The 12,466-nt window shown below is 48.0% G+C and overlaps 1 protein-coding gene across 1 annotated transcript in view; it reads left to right on the top strand.

Moving 5' to 3' along the window:
* Positions 1–12,466, top strand: part of LOC133115136 (voltage-dependent T-type calcium channel subunit alpha-1H-like) — a 114,290-nt gene that overhangs the window by 63,750 nt on the left and 38,074 nt on the right. Inside the window, exons 6-11 of the mRNA XM_061224885.1 lie at positions 1,542–1,701; positions 3,805–4,120; positions 6,386–6,478; positions 7,097–7,793; positions 9,719–9,787; positions 10,256–10,623. Coding sequence (XP_061080869.1) covers positions 1,542–1,701; positions 3,805–4,120; positions 6,386–6,478; positions 7,097–7,793; positions 9,719–9,787; positions 10,256–10,623 — 1,703 coding nt within the window. The remainder of the gene's footprint in view (positions 1–1,541; positions 1,702–3,804; positions 4,121–6,385; positions 6,479–7,096; positions 7,794–9,718; positions 9,788–10,255; positions 10,624–12,466) is intronic.

The following is a 12,466-nucleotide window of genomic DNA, read 5'->3' as shown; positions in this document are numbered from 1 at the left end:
CTTTTCAGTAGGCCCAGAATGTGTGAGCAAAACAGTTTCTGAAAGCCCATTGACCCGATATCCTCCAGGGATACAAACAAGATTTCTTCAGTTGCCCTTTTCCTCAGCTCTCAGGACAGCGGCAGTGCTGGGTTTGAGGAGATGTAGTGATGGACACGCAGCACACTTAGATTGTGTTAATGTTCCTGTTTTAGCGGTCAGGTTATCTTGAGCGCTGTATGTTCTCACAGTCCATTAACCCCACACGCTCAAACCCCCAGAGACCTGCAGCACCCTTTCAGAAAGCAGTATTTTATCCAAACATGGTAAATCCCAATGAATGTCAAAATATTTGGTGTGGGCTCATTACGAAAGTGTACCTTTGAAATAAGAAGACAATTTGCTTAGATTATTTATTTTTTGCTTTCAAGTGAATTTGTACTGTATCTGCAGTCATCTATGATACTGAAAAGTTAAAACCGCAATGGTTCTTTCCAGAAATTCTCCAGTCCTATTTTAGCTGCCATTTACCATATGGCCTAACTCGACCCCAAACTCATAAAGAAATGATAGTGCTCATCGTTATTCTTATTTTATAAATGTCTCCTTTTGCTTAAGCATGCTCATGATTAACAGTTTAACCATGCGCGCCGTCTCACAAAGGAGAATAAAACATATTTAAATGAAGTCATAATTTTAAGATGTCCTACAAAGTGCTGTCTTGTCCGGCTTAGCCAATGCGTTCTTCTGCATGTGAGTGTGATTTACCTGACAATTTCAGCGAATTAACATTTCTCTCCACGCGTCCACATTCCTGGTCCCTCCTGGACCGAGCGTGCATCTTCAGGGAGCCATTTGCAATGCATGAGATAGGAGCCTACTGTGGTACATAAGCAATAACACATTTCCTGGGAAACGCTGCCTTTAGCTCTCATTAGGTGTAATGAACTGTTCTCTCTTATGGTGGCATTTTTTCATAAGACAAACGGTGCAGGCTCACACAGAGTGTGGGAGAGGAATGGGGATGCATTTTGTTGCAGCCATTAATATTAACCACAGTGAAGAGGCAGACGACAGTTTGTATTCCCCCTCATTTGACGCGGACGGTTCAGCTGTACTGAGATCAGTGTTGGGAGCTGCCTACAGCGGATAGTGACAGAAATGCATTGAACAGCCTGGGATCTGTGATTTCCCCCTTTTCTGTAGCTGCCTTTAAGAGCCTGTGGCAGTGTTTCAGTCCAGTTCATTTAGCACCGAGATCACGCTCTGGATATTCTCTCAAATGCTGTCATGTCTGTAATAAGGCTTCCCCCTACATCGGTGTTTCCAGCACCTGTGTGTGTGTTTGTGTTTAAAAGATGAGAGGCACAGCTGTGTTATGTATGTATGTATGTATGTATGTATGTACATGTGTATGCATGTTTACTTTCTGTAATTATTCATGTAGCGGTCACAATGAAAGGTCTTTGGGAATTTGACTCAGGGTGATGTGTTTTTTGGGTAATCAGCAGCCTGGGATTGTGAGACTGTGTAACAGGGCGGGTGTATCGGCTGTCCTGCAGGTATGAGAATCCTGGTGACACTGCTCTTGGACACGCTGCCGATGCTGGGGAACGTCCTGCTCCTCTGCTTCTTCGTCTTCTTCATCTTCGGCATTGTGGGGGTGCAGCTCTGGGCCGGGCTTCTGAGGAACCGCTGCTTCTTACAGGAAGATCTGAAGATGTAAGAGCCACCACTCTCAATCCCTCCCTCTCTCTCTCTCATTCTCTCTCTCACTCTCTCACACTCTAATTCCCTCTCTTTCTCACTCCCTCTCCCTCTCTCACTCATGTTCTCTCTCACTCTCACCCTGTCTCTTGTTCTCTCATGCTATTTCTCACTCCCTCTCTCACGCTCACTCTCTTTCTCTCTCACTCGCTCTCGCTCACTCACTTGCTCTCTTTCTCTCTATAACTTTCTTTTTTTAACTGTCTCTCTGTCTGTATATCTGAATATCTCTCTTACTTATCTGTCTCTAATTAATTTAACCTTTATTTTTACAGGGTAGGTTGACTGAGTGCACATTCTTATTTACAGCAACCAAACCTGCATGACTTTATATGTAAACACTCATGTACACAAACACAAATTCTCAAATGTTCAAACATGCCCAGATGCACTGAAATTGGGAGCAATTATCTGATGGAGGGGGGGCGGGGGGAGAGGTTATGATCATGAAGTATATCAATAGTATTTCCTGTTTATTTCAGTGTGCCTCGTTCAGCAAATTGCTTGTGGTGTTTCCATTAGAGCTGTTTTCATTGATGCACTTGTGTGTGGATGTTATTGTTCATTGTTTTCTGTATGTCGTGTTTTTGGAGGTATGAACATGCGTTCCGTCCAACATGAGTCATATAACTGAGTGTGTTCAGCCTCTTCACCAGGCTTGCTTATTTGCAGTTGTAATATGTACTGTGTGATGCAGGCGGAAGTAAAATGTCGGGGCTTTAGCAAGGCCTTGTGATTTAGCTCAGAGCAGCTGTTATTGTTACTGCCTGTTCTTTTAATGAACCTCAGCACTCTGCAGCCTCTGCACTGTATGGCTGATTGTTGCATCAAGGATTTCATTGAATCCTGACGCCTTCGACCGCTGTCATCACTAGCAAAGCCTGCTGTCTAATTAAATATGACTGCTCTATAATTGAGAGCCATGTGGCGCTTACAAGTGTGTGCCCCTGTGTGTGTGTTTGTGTGTGCGGGTACGTGTGCGGGGGTGTGTGTGCGTCCGCACATGTGCCGGTGTGTGTGTGCGTGTGTGTGTACGTGTACGTGTATGCAAGAAAAGCTTTTGGTCACAGTTCCAGTCGTTTGAAGCCTTTGGTGGGAACTGAATCACGTCTTGCATGGAGACAGGAACCAGAAAAGGGATTTAAGAAATGAAATGTTTCCTTTACTGTCGACACTACTCTCCTTCAGACGCAGTTCTTTTAGTTAGCCGAACCATAGTCCCAACAGACGGGAGCATTCAGTGGGTCTGTGGGGAAATGTGAGTCCCTTTCAGTTGCAAAAATACCTTTACCGTGTAATTTGCACCTGTTTAAGTGGAGCTCCATTAAAAGCACACAAGCATATGTGCTGCACTGTTCCTGTGCTCAGGCCATTTGTACGATTAAAGCTCTGTAAATTGAAGCTGTGAGATAGCACTTTTGTTCCCAGTGTTTAGCCACAGATGTGGCTGTGCGCTGTGGGCAGGGGAGAGAGCATCGGTCAGCAGCACAACGGACCAGGGAAAGGACTGAGATGTGGCCCTCAGGTGTGCACTCCTGGTGCCTGTGGCTGTTATTTTACGTGGTGTTTATCTCGTGTTGTGCTGTCCTCTGCCCCCCTCTCCAGCCTCTGTGTTTGGGTAGATAATGGCCCAGAGAGCGGCCATTTCAGTTGAGCACACTGCGTGTGGGTGGACCCGGAGAAAATGTTTTTATCTATTGGTTTTTTTCATTTTAGTTCTTATAAGGACGTACTTAGACTCAGAACTCGTTGGGTGTGATGACAAAAATACAGCAGCTTCAATTTACCGAGCTTTAATCATTCTGTTAACGAGATACGCTTAGATACTCTTTACCTGGATGATTTCATATGGAAGGTATTTTTGGGATTGAAAGGGACAATCAACTCAATTAATTAACAATAAACTCAAAATTATTTTCATAAGATCGGTGTCCATATTCAACGAAAAAGGGGTGAAATGTTTGTTTTATTAGCTTAATTCATTCTCCCATCAGGCCCCGTGATGCTCGGCTGTTGTGAATGTTCAGTAACGCCTGCGTCTTGCTTTGGTCTCATCAGGGAGTACAACCTGTCGCACCTGAGCCCGTACTACAGGCAGGAAGAAGGCGAGGAGAGCCCCTTCATCTGCTCCACCGCCAGCCACAACGGCATGCTGCGCTGCCATAGCCTCCCCCCCCTCAAGCAGGACAAGGTGGAGTGCCGACTCAACGTCTCCCACCAAAACCTGGCCCTGTACGGGCTGGACGGGGCCGGCCGGAACAGCTGCATCAACTGGAACCAGTATTACAGCCAGTGCAAGCCGGGGGATCACAACCCCGACAAGGAGGCCGTCAACTTCGACAACATCGGATACGCGTTGATTGCCATTTTCCAGGTGTGCTGCCAGACCTCCCTCATCAAATACAGCCTGGCAAATTGGGGTAACTGGGCTTGTAACCTGAAGGTTAGGAGTTCACTTCCCAGGTTCATTCCAAAAGTTACACCCTTGAGCAGTTGGCGGACAAGGAGGGTTGTGTCTGTTACTTAATTAGTCTTAACATTTACGTCATCTGACTGTTTAGCTATGCTTCTTGATAAGCGCATGAATGACAGCCAAACACTGTTCTTGGGTCCCTATATGAGACGTTTTACTGTGATCTAATCTATGAGTGAACCAGTGATGGTGTATATAGCAAATTGACTCAGTTAGCCAGGGTAATTGATGAAAATAAAAACCTGTATAAACATCGGCCCTCAAGGACAGGAATTGTCTACCCCTGCCATTGAGTAATAGACTTTACACCCTGGGAAAGGTACTACAGTAGACTTTCCACCCTTGAGTAACTGGCTGGAGTTACTACAGTAGACTTTACACCCCTGAGTAACTGGCTGGGTTTCCTGCAGGAGAGTCTGACCTGTGCTGTGAATGACACGTTGAGAAGGGAGCAGTTCTGGAAGATTCTGTGGATGAGATGCTAAAGAATAACAACATTAAAAACAGCATTATGGGTATTAACTACCTATTGGTTCATCAGGCCTCAAGTTGCCTGTAGATGGGTTCTTGCTGCTGGGCACTGTTTGAGGTCTGTGGTCCCAGAGCCTGTCAGGGAGAGCAACCAGGCACCAGACGGAATGGCCGCACCTTTAATACGCGTTGCGATGAGGCTAAATGACCCTCTCTGTGAACGAAGCCCTCCCAATGAGGGCGCAGGAGCATTTGGGAAGAGCGTGGATCAGGCACCACGCCAGCTGTGATTGGATGTGTGCTGGATAACGGGGGTCGCAGAGCAGCCTGTTCCACATCCAGGACAGGGGCGTGGGGGTTACACAGGGTTTGTGAGGGGAGTAACAGTCCCTCCTGGCTCTTCATTCACTTAAGACACCACTCCATCAAAGCAATCCTAATGTGCCGTGTGTTTTATCAGACCTCGGTCAAATACGTCATTGTTTTGGATTCAGATTTCTGTGCTTGATTTACCTTTCCTGGTGCAATTGCGCAAACCAAGAGGACCAGAAGGTGGTTTCATAGAGTGTTTCATAGGTTCCGATATACTAGACAAGTTTAGTAAAGCGTAGAAAATGCCCGGGTGTATTAATGATTGCTGTAGTCAAGTTAAGCATTGGTGTTCCATGTTCAAATCCACAGCAGCACAGGAATGTGTGATATTGTCTTCTTCTGCAGTACAGCACAGTACACCTGTCTTTAAAAGTAATGCTGAAAATACAATGAAGTCCAGACCATATAGATTTCACTACAGGAGTGTGCAGCACTAACAAGCTGGCTGTCGTTCTTTGCTGCTGAAAAGTGCAAGGTTTATCCTCATTTCCACCCCATTGTTTCTCCTTTCATGTTTGGCTACCACTCTCACTTCTGAGAAACCACAAGCACTTTGTAGTCAGAGACAGTACACTTTCAGCTGATAGTTGTCTGCAGTGTGAGTGAGTGAGTGCATGCAAGTGTGTGTGTGTGTGTGTGCAGGTAGACTGCTCTCAATTAGATACTTGTGGGGCTGGACTGAAGAAAGGATGAGACTGAATAATTGTTTTTGCCAATATTTGCCTGTGATATCAAAGCCAGTCACTCCGAATGATTGCTTGGTAATTGCAAAATGTTAACACTTATTTGTTCACTTCAATAAGAAATAGGTAGAAAGAACCTAAAACTCCACATCGTACAATTCCTTAAAAATATTAATTTTCTTGCTTGGTAGAAGTTAATATTTGCCTGTATGATCTCTAAGCTAATTGCCTGGATCAGAATCTGATTGCGTGGAAATTGGAAAATGTTTGCAGAATTCAAACCTTTATTCTTTCACTTCAGGATTGAAGTTTTAGAAATATTCAATAAATATCAAAGGAGAGCCATACAAAAACATAATTCCTTATTGTTCATTTTCTTGCTGGATGGTGTGGATACAAATCTGCTCTCAGCAAAGTCATTATTTACACAGAAAGAACTTGGTAAACCCAATAAACTGCTTGGGGGAAGAAGGTTCATTTTAATATGTAATCTTGGTGACAGTAGAATAACAGTAGACATTTTGAGTATGAGGTCATTTAAAATGCACTCTTATGAACTGAAGTTAAGCACCGCTTTGTGAAATGGGCGCTGGGTTGAGCCCCCTCCATTTTAACTCTCTCCCTTCTGTTCTCCCTGCAGGTCATAACCTTGGAAGGATGGGTGGACATCATGTATTATGTAATGGATGCGCATTCCTTTTACAACTTTATATATTTTATATTGCTCATCATAGTAAGTAAACTTTGTTCATTTATGTATTTACATTTTTTATTGCATGAAATGTAATGTGCTGCTTTATTGCGTATTAGTTCAAATCAATGAAATGGTGCAGATCGTATTTATATGACAGCAGACAATATGAGTATATTCTGCAGTGGTGTTATATGTGGTGCTGGCACCATACCAAGCAGTGGTGCACACTGCTCACTCCCCGACTGTGTAACCTTGCGCTCAGACTGCCTGCAAAAAGCTGCGCTTCGCACAGTTCAGCAAAAGCCCTGGAAAGAAACTCTTTAAAATCTGTGAAGTCTGAAATAAGTTAACTGCCCTGTTCCTCAAATCACAGTCCTCAAGGATTGAGAACCACTGGTTTTCCACCCTCTCTTTACCTGGGAGTCAGGTGTGAAGACAGCCTGGCCAATCAGTAGCACTAATTGTTCAGTTAATTACCTGTGAGAAAAGAAAACTGATTTGGATTCGAGCACCAGATTTGATGACCCCTGCTGTAGACGATTGAGGCAAAGCTTCAGACTAACAGTTCTGTTTCACTGTAGCCTGTAGTTTTAGTCAATTTTTTTGGGCGGTTGTCGGGCAGAATAACTGATGCGCTGCTGCTTGTGTGTCCGGCAGGTGGGCTCCTTCTTCATGATCAACCTGTGCCTGGTCGTGATCGCCACCCAGTTCTCGGAGACCAAGCAGCGGGAGAACCGGCTGATGCAGCAGCAGCGGGCGCGCTTCCGCTCCAACGACAGCACGCTGGCCAGCTTCTCGGAGCCGGGCAGCTGCTACGAGGAGATGCTGCGCTACATCGGCCACCTATACCGCAAGGTGAAGCGGCGTCTGCTGCGCCTCTACAGCAGCTGGCAGAGCAAGCGGAGGAAGAAAGTCAACCCCAACGGGGACGGCGGGGTCAGGGGAGCGGGCAGCGGGGCCAACGGGCGCAGCAGGAGGAGGTGGAACCAGTCCATCCACCACCTCATAAATCACCACCACCTCCACCACCATCACCTCAGCAATGGCACGCCCTGCGGAGAGGTCGTGGACATGGTGGAGATGAAGCCCCTGGGGGCGCCGCCCGAGCTGAGGCTGCCGGCCCTGTCCGACGACCCCCCGGCCCCCCCAGCGGGGGTTGAGTCGGTTTCCGGGGCGCCCGAGGAGAACGAGGGCCTCCTGCAGGTCCCACAGGCCAACAACTCCCCTTCAGCAGCACTACTGGGGAGAGTCAACGGGGGCATGAACTACCCCACCATCCGGCCCTCTCTCATCTGCCCCTCCACTGCCCTCAGCCCCAGGGCCCGGGGCAGGAGGGTGGCCAACCACTCGATGAGCCTTACCCTGAGCGTGGGGGAGTACGGTAGGTCTTTTTATCTCTTCAGACCTGTCATGTCTCCTCCCTGTCATGTCTCCTCTCGCTCTGGGCTCCCAGTTGTGGTGGGAGGTCCTCACTGTCATGGAGCTACAGAGTCACTGCCCATCTGTTGCTGAAGACTGAAAACATACTGGTTTAACCTGTACCCTGACTCCCCTAATGCTGAACTCTGAACCTTTTGCAAGTGTTTCCTAGCCCTGTCTGTGCTAAATCTGGATTATGTATAATGGGTCTCACGGTTGAATCTCCCTGCGCCACTTCACCAACCATGCATGGTTCTCTGGCCTCCGAGGAGCCCATGCAGGTGGACGGTTCATGGCTGTACAAAAAAAGCTGAGATGGAACCAGGCTTCTAGGAACACTGAGGCTTTCCTGGACTCAGGAGCCATGGAATGTTTTATAGATTCCCAGTGGGCGAAGGCACTGGGCATTCCTTTCTACTCCCTAGCATACCCTCATTACATATAAGCCCTGGATGGGCGCCTGTTGGGCCCCGGGTTAGTAAAAAAATGTTTTTTGTTTTTTTAAAATCACCGTTCCTCTGACCATGCACATCGCACTGGGCAAACACGCTGAACGCATTCAATTATTTTTAAATCCCTCCGCTACGTTACCCCTAGTCTTGGGTCATTCGTGGCTTGTTCGACACAAGCCGTAGGTCGACTGGGGCAGGGTGGAAAGTGCTATCCTCCAGTGGGGTCCCCAGTGCGCGTCTCATTGTGGGCAGTTATCATTGGCCACCTCGACCAGACCAGTGGCTCTGAATTAGATACTGGCATTGATAGCGAGGAGGAGGAGGCTGGTTTATTGGTGGACCAGGGGCGGTTACCTCCACCATCTGAGGGGGGAAAGGAGAGTTTGGCCTGGGATTTGCTAGTGGACTGGGAACCTCTGGTGGACGATTGGTCCGGGGAGGATTTCTCCGACGCCCCTAGCTCCATCGGGAAGAGGGGGTGGGGGGAGAGGGTGATGGGAGCGCTCACCTTCCCATTGCCGGTGAATGTTCCCCATGAGGTGTTCAGTAAACAGGGACTGAAGGGCATCACTATAAAGAACTGGTACCCCCTCCCCTTGATGAACTTGGCCTTCGAATGCCTTCAGGGGGCATCTGTGTTCTCCAAACTAGACCTCCGCAATGCCTACAACCTGGTACGCATCTGGGAGGGGGGCAAGTGGAAGACCGCTGCTAACACCCACAGCGGTCACTGCGAGTACCTGCTGATGCCGTTCGGGCTCAGTAACTCCCCTTCCGTCTTCCAGGACACTTGTAAACGACGTGCTCAGGGAGATGATATGCTGATATGCTGATCTTCTCCAAATCCCACGCTGAGTATGTCAATCACGTCAGACAAGTCCTAAAATGCCTGCTGGAGGCGTGCCTATTTGTGAAGGCGGAGAAGTGTATGTTCCACACTACATCCGTCTCCTTTCTGGGGTTCATTGTATCTGAGGGGCAGCTCAGAATGGACCCCAGGAAGGTGGCAGCGGTCAGGGGCTAGCCCACCGCTGGCTCAGTGAAGCAGGTGCAATGGTTTCTGCAACTTCATTCGCAACTTCAGAACACACCTTCTCGGTTCCAATGGAACCCCAAAGCACAAGCGGCTTTTACAGAGGTGAAGAGGCGGTCACCCTGGTACACCCGTGTGTGTATTTTTCCCAGGCACTTTTGCCGGCCGAGAGCAATTATCACGTAGGGGATAGAGAACTGCTGGCGGTCAAGCTGGCGCTGGAGGAGTGCCGACACTGGTTGGAGGGCGCTGAGCACCCATTTATGGTCTGAACTCACCATAAGAACTTGGAATACATCCAGGGTGCTCAGAGGAAGAACTCGAGGCAGGCCTGGTGGTCGCTGTTCTTCTCGCAATTCAACTTCCTCCTGACCTACCATCCAGGTTCTAAAAACTGGAATCCTGACGCTCTCTCCCGGCTATATGATGGGTTGGAGGAGGACTGTCCTTCTAGGGTCTTTCAGCGAACTTATCCCTGGTTATGGGTATGCACTTTGTTGTACGTCGCTCTAGATAAGAGCGTCTGCCAAATGCCAATAATGTACACCGATTGTCTCGACCAAAATTATGGTTCCAGTGTCATGGGGTATTGAGACCTGGAGCCAGGTCCAGGTGGCGACCCTCTAGGTTGTATGTTTGTCCCCAGCAAGACACGTGCTCAGGTCCACTCGTCCCAAGCCCAATGTGAAGTGGCTCCACCCAAATCCCACCGCAGGTTTTTGTTTTGGTTGAGAAAGTTGAGAAAATTTATTTGGGTTTAGGGATTCAAAACAATAGTATAATAGTCATTTTGATTGGTTGAAAAAGTATAGGGTCGAGAGTGCCATATGGCATTCTTGGGATTTTCTGGTAGTTACGCTGAAGTCTCGCTGAATGAGTCCATATCTCTCACTCCCTCAGGCGTGTCCCGAGATGCCAGCCGGTCCGGGCTGCCCATGGAGGGCGTGGTGGTGGGCGCAGACCTGCTGAACTGCCCCTACTGTGTCCAGGCACTGGAGAACCCCGACCTGGAGCTCAGCGAATCGGACAGTGGCGTCTCCGCAGCCGACGGGATATACGAGTTCACCCAGGACCGCTGCCGTGGCAACGAGGGTCGCCCAGGGCGCTCCCGTAGCCAGCGGCGACGAGCACGGGTCCGGGACAGGAACTGCCTGGCCTTCTGCTGGGAGGTCTTCCGCAAGAAGCTGGAACGCATTGTGGAGAGCAAGTACTTCAACCACGGGATTATGATCGCCATCCTCATCAACGCACTCAGCATGGGCATCGAGTACCACCAGCAGGTGAGTGAGTTCCAGCACCCAAATCCGCCACTGTGAATATCTGTGTCGTAAGAGCAGGGTGATCAGCAACTCACAGTCCTCACAGAGAACTGCTGCTTTTCCATCCTCCCTTTACCTCGGAGTCAGCTGTGAAGGTCTGGCCAATTAATAGCACTAATTACCCAGGAGAAAAGAGAACCAGGGCTGGATTTGGATTTGAAGGCTTGATGAAGGTTGATGATCCAAGATTTGGGCTGAAATGGAACATTCCAGAAAGTATTCAGGACTGCTTGCCCATCTCTATGGGGAGATGAGATGTGCGTTATCTGATCTATCTATTTTGCTGATCTGTTCTTGTGGAACGGGGCAGATTTTGACTGTTTATTGAGAATTGTGGCAGTGTCTGTTTGGCTATTGGGGCCAGCGGGGACAGGCTTTTATAGGGTTGCAGGCCAATGGGAAGTTTGCACGGACCCCCACACAGCTATGTAGAGACTGGGGCATTTGAGCATGTCAATTTATATTTAACCTTTATAAATACAGCGTAGGTTGACTGAGCACGCATGCTCATTTACAACTCCCTGTTAATTCCCCCCCCCCCTCAAGTAGCCTAATCTGCATGTCTTTGGACTGTGGGTGGAAACCCACATGGAGAATGCGGAGAACATGCTAACTCCACCCAGAAAAGCCCCGGCTGGAATTAAACCCAGGGCCTTCTCGCTGTTAGGCGACCCTGCTCTCCACTGCGCCACTGTGCCGCCAAAGTCATTAAACCGCGAGAGCGGCGCCGTGACTCTACGTAGAAGGATGGTCCGCAGAACAATGCTTCCCGTGCAGGGACTTCCCCTGCTCGCACCTTTCATAATGTACATGCGGAATATGAAATATTACAGCGTTTGTGGAAGGGGCTGCAGGCTGCTAGCTCTAGCGGTCTGCGGTTGGCACAGTTTTAGCTCCGTCAGTGTTTTCCTGGCATTGCACTGGTGGTGGGATGCTGCTACGCTGACCACCGAACAGTCACTTTGTGAAATCCCACAGCTGGTATCAGCTGGTGTGAGCGGTGGGAGGTTGTTGGGTTGGATGTGCATCGCAGTAAATATAGGTTACCTATAAATATAAGCTAAATATTGCAAGTTGTTACAGCTCATTTTTTTCAACTCCATTGCTTTCATTTTCCAGTATTGTGGGGGCTGAGGGGGGCTTGAGCACTAGTGCTGAGAAGCAGTGGTGAACAAATGGTCTCAACACCGCTACGGTCCAACAAGTCAAGGAAAAACTAATGATATTGAACTCAGCAGACCTGGGTCAAATACATAATTGTTTTGGCTTTTATTTTTATTTTTTTTGGGACCCATGAAATACTCTCAAAAAGTACAAACCCTGCCTTCTGGTCCTTTTGGTTGCCCTCGGCAAGATCAGTCGAGCACAGAAAAGTATTTGAATCCAAAACAATTAAGTATTTGACCCCGGTCTGGAACCCAGCATTGTGTAGCCTGCAACCCTGTCCTGGATAGCCTGTTGTTGTTTTTTACATTACTGTTCACTTGCTGTAATCATTAGGGGCAGTTAATTACACAGTTAACTCACTTCACCTGGTTACTTTGGTGAAAACAAAAACCGGGACCGGGGTTGCAGACCCCTGTTCTAAACATTTAAGAATATGCTATTACTCATTTACTCAGTACTTGAGTAAACAACCTCACCCCAAGGCAGTGTATAACAGTCGAAAATATTGTCCAGACACAGTTACAATAGCTTTTCCATCAATGGTTCTGTAGTCATTCCACAGGCATTAAGCAGGAGGACAGTAATATGTCAGTTGTGGTCAAAGCTATGTTTAAATGACCTGCTGTATTGATGTGTG

Source organism: Conger conger, chromosome 16, assembly GCF_963514075.1.
Source record: "Conger conger chromosome 16, fConCon1.1, whole genome shotgun sequence".
In the NCBI taxonomy this organism is placed as follows: Eukaryota; Metazoa; Chordata; class Actinopteri; order Anguilliformes; family Congridae; genus Conger; species Conger conger.
The sequence above is the reverse complement of the archived record's forward strand: the minus strand, read 5'-3'. Positions and strand labels throughout refer to the sequence as shown.